At 42.5% G+C, this 16,976-nt stretch overlaps 2 protein-coding genes across 3 annotated transcripts in view; both read left to right on the top strand.

The window, feature by feature from the left end:
* ppp2r2ba (protein phosphatase 2, regulatory subunit B, beta a) overlaps nucleotides 1-10,270 on the top strand; it is a 42,591-nt gene extending 32,321 nt beyond the window's left edge. For both annotated transcript variants that reach the window (XM_006781691.3, XM_006781692.3), the window contains exons 4-10: nucleotides 149-261; nucleotides 2,561-2,738; nucleotides 3,025-3,189; nucleotides 5,040-5,209; nucleotides 5,804-5,895; nucleotides 5,998-6,121; nucleotides 8,412-10,270. In XM_006781691.3, coding sequence (XP_006781754.1) covers nucleotides 149-261; nucleotides 2,561-2,738; nucleotides 3,025-3,189; nucleotides 5,040-5,209; nucleotides 5,804-5,895; nucleotides 5,998-6,121; nucleotides 8,412-8,567 — 998 coding nt within the window. In that variant the 3' untranslated portion in view covers nucleotides 8,568-10,270. The remainder of the gene's footprint in view (nucleotides 1-148; nucleotides 262-2,560; nucleotides 2,739-3,024; nucleotides 3,190-5,039; nucleotides 5,210-5,803; nucleotides 5,896-5,997; nucleotides 6,122-8,411) is intronic.
* A 1,826-nt stretch (nucleotides 10,271-12,096) lies between these two features.
* gpr151 (G protein-coupled receptor 151) lies at nucleotides 12,097-14,321 on the top strand. Its single transcript, XM_006782056.3, has one exon. The coding sequence runs from the start codon at nucleotides 12,673-12,675 to the stop codon at nucleotides 14,026-14,028; it is 1,356 nt and encodes a 451-aa protein (XP_006782119.2). The 5' UTR covers nucleotides 12,097-12,672; the 3' UTR covers nucleotides 14,029-14,321.
* The last annotated feature ends 2,655 nt before the right edge of the window (nucleotides 14,322-16,976 follow it).

Below are 16,976 nucleotides of genomic sequence, written 5' to 3'. Positions count from 1 at the left end.
ATCATCCTTGCTGGCTTCTGCCCAGCTACTTGCCAGATTGTATCCCCAGCCCCCTGCATCCATCTTGTATCTGAGATTCACTCTGCTGAGCCGTGATCTAACTGTATTTTGTGTATGTCTGTGTGCCTTTGTGACATGTCCACCTCAGACAAGACAGTGAAGCTGTGGAAGATCAGTGAGAGGGATAAGCGCCCTGAAGGCTACAACCTGAAGGATGAGGACGGACGGATCCGAGACCCATCCACCATCACCACTCTACGGGTATGTGAAACTGTCGAGCGTCACAACACCCATGATGTCACATACACTGTGGTGAAAATAGGCTGCGACTAGATTACACTCACTTTATTAGACAGTGCACAACATTTGAATGGAATGAAAACATTGCATCGATGGCACTACTTTGAATTAGTCCACAATGAAATGGACTGCAATTTATGGACGTGAAAATTAGAGTCAGTGATAGCAGAGATTTTATTTTCTGTCACTAAAAACCACAGATTTTCTATTTGAGCGGAGGCTGGATGACCGAACGAGACTGCGATAAATCTGACAAAAATGAAATATTTGAAGCCATGCATCAGTGGTCCGGGTGGCTTAAGACTGAAAAAACTACTATAGGAAAAAAGTAAAACATGACAACTTACTGCCACTATATCCATAAATAATAAAAATGAAGAATATTTGTGCTCTGTGGAAGCTGAGATAGGCTCCAGCACCCCCATGACCCAGATAACAGATAGAGGGTAGATGGATGGAGAACTATTTATTTATGCATGGATATCAGAAATATTTAAGAATATTTGTGGTGCTCAGTTTAAAAACGAAATTAAAAGCATCACAAGCATCACCTAGCAGTAGCATCTTTCATTTAACCTTTTGGTAGATTCCTGTTTTACAAATCCCACAACAGCTGCTTGTAACCCAGGCTCACGTATTTTGAATGAACCAGCCTTTCTGGAAAGACCTGCACATGGAATCCAAGCAAGAAGAGTTCAGATAAGCTGATTAAGTCAAAATTTAGCATTCAGCCTTTTATGCTATGATAGCCTTTAATCCAGCATAAACTTCTTAAGGACATATGCTGCACGCCTGTGTGTGTCACAGTTGTTTTTTCATTTGTGATCAGTTTCAGTCCCGATAAATGAGAGTCTGACACCAACAAAGCAACCTGCTATCTTTGGACTCTTTTGAACTTCTGGCAGAAGAAATTGAGAATGAGCGATCAATATGTGCACTGAGATGAACACCGTGAAGGGATCATCCCCTCTCTCTCTCTCGTTTTTATCACTCCGCTACCTATTTAATTTTCACACAAAAGAGGGCACACACAGACACACAGGACTGTGTCTGTGTGTGTCTGCCATTGCAGATTAGTGCTGTGTTCAGCGTGTCTGTCCCTCTTTGTCTGGCTGGCCAGGGGATCATAGCAACCTGGAGTACAGGCCGGGACTGTGGCAATCCTGTTTAGAGGCTGTGAAATCTCAGCAGGGGGAGAAAGCAGAGGAGGAGAGGGAGGAATTCACTAATATTCATCCTAGAATTCATACAATGATTTAAAGTTTATCATTCAGTATCTCATAACGACATATATAAAACATTATAACCTACTGATTTACTTTGAAGTATTATTTTTAAAGCAGAAATGTATAAATATATTGTGTTACAAAGACAAACTATCAGATCACAGCGAATCTGCAAGGGGCAAGCTGAACGGCACAACTGTCAGTGTTCGGGGGTTATGGGTTAATATGTTCTGTGTCTCTCTGGACAGCCAGTGAAAGACATGGAAATAAAGTGACATCCATGGAGATACAGCAGCCTGCTGGGCTGCCATGTCTCTGTCAGTGCCAGCAACGGACGAGAGAAAAAGGGAAGAAGCAGCCGATTTGTTCTCCTCGCTCCCTCCCCTCTCTTCTCTTTGTCTGGGTTTTATCTGGCCAACGGGGGGCTGCATGCAGACTGGTACTGGGCTTCTTTGAAGCCCGAGCAGCAATGTGCAACTGTGGGTTCTTGTGTGTCTGCGTGTGTGTGTGTGTCTGTGCAAGCTTGTCTTAATTCTGCAGAGTTCAGTTATCATTCCTCAGCAGGGCCTGCCGATGCCCTCGGGCCATGTCTTTTTTTTTTTTTCCACCTCCTTCGATTTCTCTCCATTTTCTCTTTCTCCATGACACACACACACAAACAAGAAAGCAGGAGTGACTTGGAGAAAGAGAAGGAGGCGTGATTGCTGGGTAGCTGTGTAGCAGAGAGATATTTGCGGTCTGATTGAACCAACTCATCAAGCAGCCCTTGAGCTTCTGTGTCATTAAGATTTGCGGAGTAAATGTCAAATAAATCCCCGGAGTCATCCGATTGTGCCTCACACACATACACACACCCACACACAAAACTGCCCAAATGGTCCTCACTAAAATATCTGGACAATCACACACACCGACACAAGCAAAGACACAGATACAGCCTAGTAATTACTACCCTCAAAAACCTCAAGCAGATTTTTCTATTCTTGCATATTTGTCTGCATTACTTTACATTTTCCCTTAAATGTTCGCTCCAGGTGCCGGTGCTTCAGCCTATGGATTTGATGGTCGAGGCTACAGCCAGACGGGTGTTCAGCAACGCCCATACCTACCACATCAACTCCATCTCTGTCAACTCCGACCTTCAGACCTTCATCTCCACCGATGACCTTCGGATAAACCTGTGGAACCTGGAGATCACCGACCGCAGCTTCAGTATCCTCTTGTTCTGTTTTTTTTTCTATGATTATCATTGTTTTCATTTTTAAAAAACACAAAAAAGAAGAAAAAAACCACTCAGTAAGTCACACTTAATTCTTTTTAATAATGATAGGGTGATAAATAGATTTGAGGTTCTAAAAAATCATTATTATTAACAGTTTGTACATAAAATATGTATTTTTTTTCCAGGGCTGCATTTCAGTAGTGGCACGATTTTTCATTTTACTCTGCGGGTTACATGGCCACTGTAGTCTTCTGTTCCTTAGCGGTTCTCTCTCAGACATTGTGGACATCAAACCAGCCAACATGGAGGAGCTGACGGAAGTAATCACCTCTGCAGAGTTCCACCCGCAGGAGTGTAACACCTTTGCCTACAGTAGCAGCAAAGGTTCAATACGCCTCTGTGACATGAGACAGGCCGCACTCTGCGACAAACACTGCAAATGTGAGTACCAGAGCATCATGGGAGCAGATTTAGTGTTCAGGTAGACCAACCAGAAACATGGCTGTTTTTATCTAGCCACAATTCTTTAAAGGTTCACTGAAATACTGAACACCTTTGTTCTATTGTATTAATTCATTCCTTTAAGGCAGACAAAATTTAGATACTGGAGAATTGCAAACTGCAAAATTCACGGGACACAAAGCGGCAAAAATCGACCATTTCCATCGATGCCTTTATTGCCATTGATGTGATGTAGTCAACAAGGGAAATATAGCCCGATTCCAATATTCCACACCTTGGCTGTAAATTCACACTCAGCTCCACCTTTTTTTTTTCAGCTGTGACATGTGGGCTTCCCCTGCTCAATATGCCACGATTGATAACACACGAATAAATCTTGTAGCGCGTCTCAAACAATGAATGGCCTTCTCCGAAGCTTGACATCACATGGATACACTTTAGCTGAATGAATAATGAATACATTGACATTTTCGCTGGGAAATCAATGGCTTAAGAGCAATCGCATTAGTCCCTCATGGACACACCCTGTTGTTCAATAATGTCACTCATTTCCTCAGACGTATTGATGGATCCACTGGACCCAGCACCAACACGGCCTGTTGAATTTCACATGAGCTGGAAAAAAAATGTTTACATTTGGAGGCATTGGGCAGTTGAAGTTGTCGGCTTCATACTCTGATTGTTTGGCATGTGTGTGCCATTCCTAGACAGGTGCTTGCAGCAAACACACACACACACAGGCAAAGCAGGCAGGTGCTCTTGTTAGCCCCAGGAGAGGTCTGTTAATACCGACCTACTGTCTCACTGCATTAACGTTTACGGCTCAGAGCGATGTAAAGCCTTCTCTCCTGCACTCACACACCACTCCTCCTTTTTGTGACACACACACAACACAAACTCACAATCATAGTGTATCTCCTTCTATATAGAAGGATATATATATAAATTCTGGAGCACGCTGCTATCAGTCAGTTTTACAGGAAGGATGAATGGCCACCGAGGATTGCCAGTGAGCTGAGCCCCAGGACAGATAGAGAGAGGGACCAAACAGCCCCCCTGCTGACTCCCCGGGGACCCTATTATCCACCCGTGGATCTGGATGGGAGGGAGGGCAGGGGCACACACAACACATGCATATATACATGCACACATTACACTTGCTCTTATTCGCACGCATTCGCTGGCGCGCGCACATACAAATCCAGCAGGGCTCATATGGACCCAGCACTTTGACATTGATTTGTTTTTCTTATCCCTTCCTCATCCCCCCATTTTTTTCATCTCTCACACTGCATCCCTAGTTAGACTCCCCACTGACACATCACAGAGCTATTCTCCAGGCCTCAGCTGAGGAGTGGGATTGAGTGGAAGTGGGGGGAGAATGGTGGGGGAATTTTTTTTTTTTTAAAGAGAGAGTGAGAGAGAGAGAGAGGGGAGGAAGGGTGGGAGGAAAAGAGATGGAGGAGGAGGAGGAACAATAACTTGACAGCTAACGATGGAATGCCTGGCTGTTATCCCCAGCGTGCTGGCCTACACACAGAACAGCAGCTGCCAAAATCAATATGAATCATAACCAATATTTACCCACCATGCTGACCCACAACTATCTCCCTAAACACACATGTAATTCTGTGAGGAGATGCAGCTGCTGCAGAAAACTCAGCATCCAGGCATTGTCGTGGCTGTCATTGTTTTCTAATGGCAGCCTCCACTGCCCAAACCGAATCTTCCTCCTTGAAGCGATTTAAAGTCTTTAAAGCAGCGAGCACCAACAGTGTAAAATCTTCTGTTGAAAGATATAGTCTTTTTACATTTTCTTTTACATGTAGACTTTGAGGAGCCAGAGGATCCATCCACTCGTTCCTTCTTCTCTGAAATCATCTCATCCATCTCTGACGTGAAGTTCAGCCACAGCGGACGCTACCTGATGACAAGAGACTACCTCACTGTAAAGGTGTGGGACCTTCAAATGGAGAACAAGCCGCTCGAGACATACCAGGTACGCTTTTCATTGTGCTCTCATGTGCCTTTTGGATAGCTTGAGGGCTCCAAAGGAAATGCTCCGCTGCTGAAGTTAGTAAATAACTGCTGTGCCCAGATCAAATAAAAACTTATTGATTTCAGGCTTATCACTCATTATAATCCTGTTTCACTGTCACCCTGCCAATCTGTAACCGTGTCATGTGTTGCAATTACCCCAGGAGGGCTTATTGAGCTGAATGTCCGTATGAAGACGGATAGTATAGGCGCTGATGGAACCCGGAGGGCAGAACCTCCCACTGTGTGGTCACGGCAGTCACGTCCACGCTGTCTGATCAGGGGAAGCCATCTTAGGGCAGATCATGATTGATAAGGCCATCAACCGGGCTCAAGGGATTCTCTGTCCAATTCCACCTCAGCCTCCACCTGCTACCTAGCATCTTAGCACAGGTCACCAGGTTTTGAGGGATTACTGAAAGCAGAGCATATGGTGGTGCAGCTTATGGTTTCGGTGTGTTTGCCCACCGAAAGAAAATGCGTAGAACTCAAGAGGCCTATAAAGACTGATCCAAAAAGTACTGCAGATTGTCATGTTTTTGGTTTTGTTCTTCAGGTTCACGACTATTTACGGGGTAAGCTGTGTTCTTTGTATGAAAACGACTGCATCTTTGACAAGTTTGAGTGCGTCTGGAATGGATCAGACAGGTGAGACTTCTTTTCAGCGCCATCGACCAGATCTACCAACCGCTTGGTCCATCCAGCCACCCCTCTTGATAACACCCCCTCTCTTCTTTTTTCCCTCCTCAGCGTCATAATGACCGGCTCTTACAACAATTTTTTCCGAATGTTCGACCGAAATACCAAACGCGATGTCACGCTGGAAGCATCCAGAGAGAACAGCAAACCCAGAGCTATTCTGAAGCCTCGCAAGGTACCATCACCAACACAAGTTATCCTTTTTAAATTCAAAGACATCTGGTTTTAGTCTTATAATGCCTCACCGCAAGCTAGTTTCTAATGGAGAAATGCTAATTATTCACTAGTTCTCCAAAATTGTGATTCTTGCTGGATTGTGTGGATCTGTGACAGTTAATATCTTTTGATTTGTCAAGCAAAAGTATTCAATTTGTTAATTTGGGAACCTGTGATTGACATTATTTTCACTATTTTCTGACATGTTTTCACCAAGGTATCAGAGGCAATCATTAACAGACTCATTGATAATGTAATTAGTTCAGGGTTTACACAATGATTGTCATAATCAATTAATTTGTCAATTATTTCCTAAGCCAAATGATTTATTGAATATCTATAAAAAGCTGGTCAATAGTGAAATTTCCTGCTGTAATTTTCACTGATTGAAAGTGGCACCTCCAGATGTCTTTGAGTTCATCTATGATATTCATTTATGACAAAAAAGGATTAAGTAAATACCAGCAGTTTTTGTGACCAGTCGGTTTTGAGATTTTAAAGTAGTGGTGTCGCTAAAAACAATTCACTTCCCCTCCTTATATTCTGTAACTTTGATAAAAAGTTACAGAATATAAGAAACTAGAAATCTGCTGTACAAGTCCAGAAATTTAATATCAAAACAGACCTGACTTAACAGTGACAATCATGAGTGAATACAACACACAAATGAACAAAAGAAATGTGTTTAGTATATGTACACAGTGCAGTCTTATGTTTCAAACTGCAGTAATCCGGTCTTTAAGTGATGACGTGATGAATACTGCTTCCGGGCCCAAAGTAGTCTGCATTTAATAAGGCTGTCATGTGTTTTAACATGTTTTAATGCTTTGTATCTTGTTCTATTTAATCTCAACAAGCCCCTAAAAACAGTCAGTGATCACTGTTGGCTTCTGTCGGTTTTTATTACTGCTAATCACTTTAAAGCTCAGTTTTTAAACTTTTACGATGTAACTACAGCCCAGCCCGTGCAGCAGTATATTAATGACTAACCTCGTATTGTGGATGGATTATCTAGGTGGTTTTCCTGACTGACGTTTGGTCAGTTTACAGTAATGTCTTCTGCCATGCAATTGCATTTGCCCCTAACCATTGGGAACCCTTACGTTAACTTTTATCGTGTGGAAAAAAGTCCTCCGTTTGTTAGCGTTTGCCCTCCAGCTTTACTGTTTATGCTATGTTAACGTAGCTTTGTCATGCTAGTGATCACGTAGCACATCATTATATACCAGCTAGCCCAACTTCAGTAACCCTACAAATGTCACTGCTGTTTAGTTTTCTGTCTTCATTTATGTTGGAAGTGATAGCAGAGCTGTACGTTTGAATTGGTTTCATAAATCGCTCAGTCAGAACATGGTATATTATATTTAGATGGAAGCTAGCAAGCTAACTCCCTGCTAACTTCTAACTGTGTTAAATATCATAAATTCTGTTTTCATGGATGCCTGGATGTTAAACTTAATTGTTACACCTGGTAGAGCAGCCACACTGATCATTTTATTACAGATGAGAGAATTTAGACAGTTTTCAACTCTCAGTAATGCTGCAGTGATCATTTGACTTAGGGACTTGCAGCGAAGTTTGGGCCCAGACATGGCTAGTGACGTCAGACTGGATACATATTTTCAACGGAGAGAAGAATCTTTTGTATACACAAAGCTGTAAAGAACAGCTTTAGGTTTAGGTTTTGAAGCACTTTAGGTTTTGCTTGCTCTCATCAAGGTTCTGTTTTCTGCCCATGAAAGACTTGAGATTTGTTCTTCCATGTGTAAATATGGGGCTAGCTAATTTGCTAACTCAATCTTATATCAACTTTGTAAAGTGACCAAACCTGAAACAAATGCTGGTAATAGCCCTTTTTAAGTCCTATTTTTTAGCATTTTGGCTATCACCATTAGAAGTTTTTGAACCAAACTGACCATATCTGGAATGGTGCAAAGCTATCAGCTATCAGCTAACACTAGCTTGGCTCGTTATCAAGATACATCCATTTATATCTCGCAGACACAGATACCTAATAAATACAGCCAGAATTTAACTCACCGAAACTGGAGCATGGGCCTCTTAACGCTTAGCACCAACACGGTTTAGAGGTCCAGCTCAGTGACGCCATTGACGCCTAGCAGGCAGCTACAAGCCTAGTCAGCACCCCACCCACCCCGTCATCTTTCAAATGACTGACATCAGTGAAACGTGCGAGCTGCCACACTCCCACTTCTTAATGCCTCTTCATTTTTGTTGTTGTCCTCCAGGTGTGTGTAGGTGGGAAGCGGCGTAAGGATGAGATCAGCGTCGACAGCCTTGACTTCAGCAAGAAGATCCTTCACACGACGTGGCACCCACATGAAAATATCATTGCTGTAGCAGCCACCAACAACCTATACATCTTTCAGGACAAGGTCAACTAAAGGGCAGCCTGCCCCCTGCTGACCCCTGACCCTGCACCTGTAAGGGGCTGCTGTCTTGAATTCCCCAACTCTGCTGATGATGATCAGAGTAAAAGTATCCAGTGACTAAAGTGGGGGAAGTGGACAGCACATGTTTTAGGAAGCAACAACTTGATTCCTTGAAATCAAGAATGAACTTCTTCAATTTGACTTATAATTTAATTTATTTAGCCATGCGGACACCCGAAGAATTGTTTCCCATGCGTTTATGCAACAAGAGGATTGCTACCATCACATTATGACGTAGCAGCACTCTGGACCCTAAGGACAGAGGCAGATGTGGGCACACTGAACAGAAAATAGAGCACACTGACAGAAACCAGGCCTACGTGATGGTGGCTCACTGTCATGTAGCAACAGTGCCCCCTGTCTTTTGGTCTTCTCATGCTGCAATGCATGTGATCAACCCTGCAGCCTCTACGTGAGGCAAAATTCCTGAACAGCGCAATGTGCTGCAGAAGAGGAAAAGACTGTTAATCTCTGACCCGCAGAAACTGAGTTCTCGCTGCCTGTGACACAACACACTCAGTCTTTCTAGTACCAATCTCATGTCTCCTTGTGAGACTGCTGTAGTCTGTAATGTGAATGAAGCCCTTCCAGGCTGTGTCATTGGGTTTTATTTAACGCTTTTGTTTTTGTTGAGTCCTTCTCTCGGTCAATGAGTCTGTTTAGAAGCTGTGGTGCCTTCTTTTGGTATGTGGGGGTTCGATGTAGTGGAAGGGAGGGGAGGGAAGGGTCGGGTGGGGAGGAGGGGTAATGGCTACAAGGAGGGAGTGTGTGAATGTTTCAAATGAAATGTTAACTTGGGATTTTTTTTGGTTCTTTTTCTTTCTTTCTTTCTCTCTAAAGAAACAAACACACACAAAAAAAGCTCCACACAGGTCCCAAGTAGAAAAAGTGCTTGAATCAATGTAGTCACAATTATACATTAGAGCACTGGTTTCATGCTTGTGAGCTCAGGGGAGAATGCTGTGATATGTACAAAGTAATTGTTGCTCTCACCTTGTAAGTCAGTCTGATGTTGTCAGTTTGCAAGAGACACAAACAAAGTCACATTCATTTCTAAATTTCTTGCCACATTTTCTCTTTATTTGGATAGTACTAAAAATGATCTGTAGACGGTAGATTGGTCGACTCATCGTGTTGACATATTGAATTTAAAACTTGAGATTTTCTTGGCCTAACAATGCTAGCATAGCTTTTTTGTTTCTTTGCATGTGTTGGATCTGATTCTGATGAAACTGACAGCCTGCGTATAGCTATATTTGAACATCTGCAGATCATCTGGGGCACTATTCAGTTTTTTTAATATATATATTAGATTGCTGCAATGCCTTTCCATGTTTCTCATCAAGCTGAAAATGGGTAACATGGAACAGTAGCAGATTGTCTTTCAGCACTCGGCTCTTACCGGCCAACTCCCGTAAAGCAAAGCAGTCAAAGGTCTAAGTGAACTCTGTGAAATCAGGGAATAATTAAGTGTGATTCCTTTAAACAGTAATGTCTTCTAAACAACCTCCTTTGTGACACTCTAATTGAAAAAAAAAAAGACTTTTATAGCTCAGAATGTATTGAAATGCAATGAATGCAGACCATGCAGTCTTTATGCTTACTGGACTTTCTTTTGAATAAAAAAAAGAATAAAGATGTGCAAGTTCAAATCATGCACTGGTGGACTTTCTCCGTTAACACCTGCTGAATCAATTATCAAACTTTATGTAAGATGTTTTATTGGTTAAGACCATTTCTGCTTGTGGTGTTAGGGCGCCCTCATGTGGACATAAATTAAGACAAATAAAGGCAGTCCAGCTGATGAAATGGGATTTTCCTTAACCTCCTAAGACCCAAACTCTTCCACAGCATGCATTTTTAATTTCTCTTTGATATTTGGGCATATTGGGGCCTGATGAATGTAAAAACAAAGAATTACCAGATTTTTTTTTTTTTTTACCTTATTTTTGTTTTTAAGAAAAATAAGAGCCACATATAAGGATATTTGTTTAAAATGTTGATAGAACAGTAGCAGTATAATGTCCTCGTAAGTGGATATCAGGCCTTAGGAGAGCAAAATTTTGGTCTTTGGTATTTTGGTCTAAATAACCCATAATGTGATGTCCACATATGTGGACGCCAGATCCTAGGAGGTTAAGCAAAGTTACAGCTAGGTCCATAAGTACTTGTAATATTGTGCCTGTATATCACTATGTTGGATTTTAAATCAATCAAGATGCAATTTTCAGCTTTAATTCACTACACATGAATTTCGGGACCACACCTCATACTACATATTCCCTCCTACATTATAGGCTGTTTGTTGTCATTTCATCAGTATTTGCTATGACCATCTTTATTTTTCACCACAGTCTGAACACCCTGAGGCAAGCTTTCTGTAATTTCTTTGAGTAGTATAGACATTCAAAGCTCTTCTTTGGATGTTGGCTGCCTTTTGCTCTGCTCTCTGTCAAGAGGTGCCCAAAAGCATTTCTCAGGTCCTGTGTCAGGCTGAATCTTACATACTTCATATGAACATAACTTTCAGAGACTGTTCATTTGCTGTAGATAGTGTTTTGTTTTTTGGGTTTTTTTTTTTTTTGGACTGACACTTCTTTTGTCCTCAACTTGCCTATAAAAATTTCCAGCTAATAGATCTTGTTGTTGCAAAAATATAATTTTATGCCTCTCAAACTTATCTTTAGTATGATTGTATGTCAAACTCTAACAAATTATGTCTTTTTGTGACAGCCTGATAGTAAGAAAATGCAACTAGAGGAACTAAAGGTGGCTGCAATGAAAGGTCTGGTAGGGAAACACAACATTTGGTGATAGACTTCAGGCACTCATTGATTCAAAGGAATTTCACCCAAGTATTAAAACGTGTTAAAATTAAAATGATGTTAGTCTGTGAAGTTACATTTGAGTTGCTGAAAATGAGGGGCTGTATTTCTTAAACAATTAATGCCATGAGTGTTTAACTTCAAATTCACTGTGGTGGTTTACAAAGACAAAATTATAAAAACTGTTCATCTGAGCACATTTACAAGAGACTTCTTCTGATTGGTTCTGGTTGGTTTATTCATATTAATATCCATCCATCCATCTTCTTCCGCTTTATCCGGGGCCGGGTCACGGGGGCAGCAGCCTAAGCAGAGAAGCCCAGACCTCCCTCTCCCCAGCCACCTCCTCCAGCTTATCCGGGGGAACACCAAGGTGTTCCCAGGCCAGCCGAGAGATATAATCTCTCCAGCGTCTCCTGGGTCTGCCCCGGGGCCTCCTCCCGGTGGGACATGCCCGGAACACCGCGCCCAGGAGGCATCCTTGTCAGATGCCCGAACCACCTCAGCTGGCTCCTTTCGATGTGGAGGAGCAGCGGTTCTACTCTGAGCCCCTCCCAGATGGCTGAACTTCTCACCCTATCTCTAAGGGAGAGGCCAGCCACCCGTTGGAGGAAGCTCAATATTAATATCTATTGTTATTTATATATGATGAAATTTTGAAAAAACAAAACAAAAGAAACATTTTAAATGAAGTTTGTGATGATGTCCCAACCACCTCATTGATAAATCACATACTCTGTCAGGATGTCTAGTGAATGCAGGTCACAGTTTATGGTAGTGCCTTGGGTAGGCACTGTTACCTTTAACTCTTATTTAAGGAATCTGATTACTGTTAAGACCATAACTTTAATGAATCATTTGCACCAATCCAGTATATTCATCTGTGCGGAGATTTTCCTAATTGGCCCCATGTGGGTGTAGTCTCCACACATTTTGCCAGCTGGGGACAGCAGCTGTCAATCAAACAGCATCTTTATAACTTGCTCGAGATGCTGCATCATCGCATCTCGGGATAAACCAGAGGACTGTCAGGTGCTCTGTACACTGCGAATTCATTGCTTCTCTGGTGCTTAAATTTGAACAGGTGTAAACTCCAAGATATATTGTCACATTGTTTTTGGACATTTTTTCCACCCAGGGCATTTTTCCCCTACATTTCCTGCCTGCCTTCGATTATTTTTTAAAAATCATTTATTATCTTCTTGTGACCAGATCAGCGTCTTCTGGAAACAATGGATAAGCTTAGTGGGACCAATGGCACTGTGGTGAACAGCTCTGTAGACATGTGGTCATTTAGTGAACACGATTCCTTCCAGCACCTGGACACGACTGAGCTCAGGGTCCTGGTGCCAGCTATTCTGGGAGTCATTTGTATCCTGGGCGCGGCTTGCAATCTCACTGCGATGGTCATCCTGTTCTCTAATGCGCACAAAGGCAAACTGTCTCTCATCAACTCCCTCATTTTCAACCTGATGTTTGCAGATGGGCTGGTACTGATGTTTACAGTGCCTTTCAGGGCTGCCTCATACTCCAAGACGAGCTGGAATCTAGGCTGGCTGGTGTGCAAGACAGCCGACTGGTTTCTCCAATCCTGCATGGTTGTCAAGAGCTTCACCGTGGCTATCATGGCTAAAGCCTGCTACCGCTACGTGTCAAATCCAAACAAGCAGGTGAGCATACACCTGGGCTCCATCCTGGTGGTGCTCTTCTTCATATGGCTGTCTGGCTGCACTGTCACCATCCCACACTGGCTGTTTGCTCGGCTGCAGAGAGAGATCCTTGGGCTGGTGTGCGTAATGACGGTTCCTCCTGAAGCCCAGGATTTCATGTCTGTGTATGTGAAAGCGTATCCTCTGGGGGTCTACTGTGCACCTCTGAGCATTGCCCTGATATATTTCTGGAAGGCTTATGGCCAGTGCCAGCGCCGTTCCAGTAAGAGTCAGAATCTGCGTACACAGATCAGATCCAGGAAGCTCACTTTAATGCTTTTCAGCCTCACTGTGGCCATGGCTGTCCTCTGGATTCCTCACTGGGTTGTGTGGCTTTGGGAGTGCCAGATTGCAGAAAAGGAATCTGGCGCTCAGCCCCTTATTTCCTCTCCTCCCCTTCTCCTTATCCTTTCTGCTCAGCTGCTCACCTTCTCTCTGTCTTTGGTAAACCCTCTCATTGTCCTTTCTCTCTCTGAGGAGTTCAGAGAGGGTTACAGGGGGTTTTGGAGGCGCCTCACCCTGCGCAAGCAACCGCCACCTAAGCCTGGACCCCACAACCCCACCACTCTCCAGTCCCCTTGTCCTAGACCAGAGACCTCAGGTCAGCTACGGGGGGAGAGAAGCCTTCAATCAGGCTGCAGCAAGGAAGCCACCAGGGAGGCTCAGCCTCAGCCGGAGCAAGTCGGACCAGAAGGAGGAGGGAGGGAAGCGGACACGGTGAGTCTTAAAGATGGGAGCGTCTTGCCTGATGTGGAGCAGTTCTGGCACGAGAGGGAAGGTGGATCACTCACACAGGAAAACGACCCTGTGCCGTGGGAGAACCAAAGCATAGAGGAAAAAAATAGCTGCCACCTTTTCAGCCGATCATCACCCGACTGAAGCTGAGAGGACTGCAGAGTGCTGAACTGTAAATAACTGTAATTCTGTCAGGTGTGTTTATAGTATTATTCAAAGGTAAGAAGTGCAATCAGTGTGAATGTGGACTACATCTATATCTGTGTAAATGACCGAATTCACAATAATGTGTTAGCATTACTATATTTAGAGTAAGGTGATTTTTGGTGGCTGTACATAGAAGCTCCTGGCAATAATGATTATGTAAATTACACAGTAGAACAGATCTGTATATCCTGTATGTCATGGTGTTTCTGTGGAATATTTGCCAGCTTATATTATTTGGACTACATGCTGCTCTTTGAACATATAAAAAATAATTTTTGCAGCTGTGCAATAACTGCGTGTAAATAGTAAAGCTAAAGTAGACCAGCTTTTTTGCACAAAAATGAAAAGATCTGTGGGGATTGTTTTGTGATCTAATAAAGACAAGTATTAAAATGTACCTCAAGTGTGGCTGTTTTTGTGGTGTCAAAAATATTCTTGTTATTGGTTTAATCAGTGGCACTCACACACATACAGTAGCTTCCTAAAGGGATACATCAAACATGTCTCAAGCTGATCGGGTCATTAAATGTATTTTCATAAGGGCATTCATTAGATTTGCTGAAGTTTTATAATTAGAGAGAAAGAGCTGTCGTCTGAACTCACATGCAGTTTTACTGGAATCTCACAAGGAATTCTCTCTTCACTGATTTAAACACACATAACAGGTATCACAGTAAAAGGGATAAACATCACGAGTGGAAACTCTGCTGATCTGTAATCAATTTGTCTGTCTGCTGCTGTGATTAACACTCAAGCCCATTCTGAATAATCTTCCTCCTCTTCCCTAATGAAAGACCTACATTCTTATTTTTTACATGTAGTTAAATCTCAGGGTTTTACATCCTAAAATGAAGGTAAAAGGTTAAAAAAAAGAAAGAGCTGAGGAAAGTTTAGGTTCTAATCACCCTGTTTTCTCTTTCCCCTCCCTCATGACATTTTCCTCTCATTAATCATTTATATTGACCTTTTATTGCCAGAGGCAAAATACATCAATCAGAGCAACACTTAACTATAGAACCCACCATCAGTCCCTGGGGTAGTGACCCGACCATAAACACTGAAGGCAACAAAAAGCTAGACCCTCATTAGTGGTCTGAAGTTTTCACCTCTGCTGTTTCAGCAGTGAAATAATGCAATGTTATTGCAAAACAAAAACAAACAGTAACTGAACATTAATCATAGCTGTTGTACTATCTTTAACAAAAGTACGCGGACGTTATTTACAGCCTTGGTTGTTGGCACCTCTGTCTGTAGCATTTAGTCTGGTAAATGAGCCAGTAAATCTGCAGTTGTGGGATTTTATCCAATTTCAACAGAAACCCCAGGAGCTGCTAATATCTGGCAGGCATCTCGCTTGCTCATTTGGCACAGTTACTGGCAGGTGAAGTGATTTCCAAAAAGCATGTGCACAACAATCAAACTCCAGGCTTGAACCCAGACCTTCAATTAAACTTCATAAGATTTTTTTTGTATTGTTCCAAGATTTGCATGCTACCATTAAATTTTATTTTCAGCCAAGAGGAGCCTGTGCACTTCCTCTACATGCTATAATGTAGACCGAATATACAAAATATAGTATAGCTGTATATTTAATGGTGTCATGCACACGTTTTTTTACTGCGTGCATTAGAGTTTGTTTTACTTATTGTGCCTGATCAGACTGCACCTTCCCCAAGTAACAACTCCCTCACGCTTCTGTGTGATTGCTCAAGACCACAGAGCTTACATACATCACTTGTCATATTGGAAATCATGCCCCCAGTCAGGTGTTTACTTCATAATAATAAAAAAAAATCTATGGAACAGATTAACTGATCTTTTTTTCTTCCATGAGAGAATGGAGACACTTACTGCATGCAATTAAGAGACTGACTGTAAACGCGTGCCGATGTGAAGTGACTGCCATTGTCATAGCACAAATTAGCCTCTCGGCGATAATAACCCACATTTCTGTTATACAATGGATAACCACAAAGAAACGGTTTGTGTTCACTCTGATATCAGTGTGCTGATCTACAGTCTTACACTGCATAAACCAAGAGGCAGCTCAACATTATGCTGCAGTGGGGGGAAACTGCAATTGCCTCCCAGTGTCTGCTCCTTTATTTCACAAACTGTAATATTTGATAAACTCAGGTATTACTAATGACATTAATAAAGATTCTCATCTAGGTATAGAGCCTTCATTAATTTGATTAGTAGTACCTGTGTTTGCCTGTTAGTGTATGCCATTTTTGGCAATAAATAGTTCAGCCTGAATTCAGCTTATTTACTTTTGAAAGAAAGTAAGCAATAAAAAAGCATCGGTGTGTCAGTGTTGAATAATAAATGTGAAATAGCTTGATAACAGAGTCAGGACAAAGAGGAATTTTCGGGCCGACTGGGCAAAAAGTGAATTTTTGCGTGTGTTAAATGATCAACATGACAAGTGGCAAAACAACTTGGGTTTAATGAGGTCATTATACAAGGCAGGGGAGCATCCAGCAGGAGAGATCCTCTCTTTACTGGCCTCCTGGCTGGGTCCCTCTCCCACTGTGAGGGGAGGCGGGGGTGTCACCCCCGCGTTTCATCCCACAGCCAATCATCATCTCTAATAAATGAACCTCCACAGGAAGTGACATGCTAGCGAACACTAATTACGCTCAGCAGGGGGAGGCTGGCTGCAATTAAGCCACATGCTAAAACCTTTGCCTACCAATGCCTGTGGAAGATCACCTGGCTCTTCAGTCCACAGAGAGTCAACTACTGTGTATGTGTCTATATGTGTGTGCATGTGATAGGCTGTTTTTGTGTTGGGGATAGATTGGTTTGGGGCGTCTGGTCCTGGTATTTAACGGTCTTTTAATTAGAATAAATCAAAGTGCTTTCATCTCAGTGAATGATGC

This window comes from Neolamprologus brichardi, chromosome 2, assembly GCF_056152115.1.
Source record: "Neolamprologus brichardi isolate AB-2024 chromosome 2, ASM5615211v1, whole genome shotgun sequence".
Taxonomy (NCBI): Eukaryota; Metazoa; Chordata; class Actinopteri; order Cichliformes; family Cichlidae; genus Neolamprologus; species Neolamprologus brichardi.
This window is presented reverse-complemented; position numbering and strand designations above follow the sequence as displayed.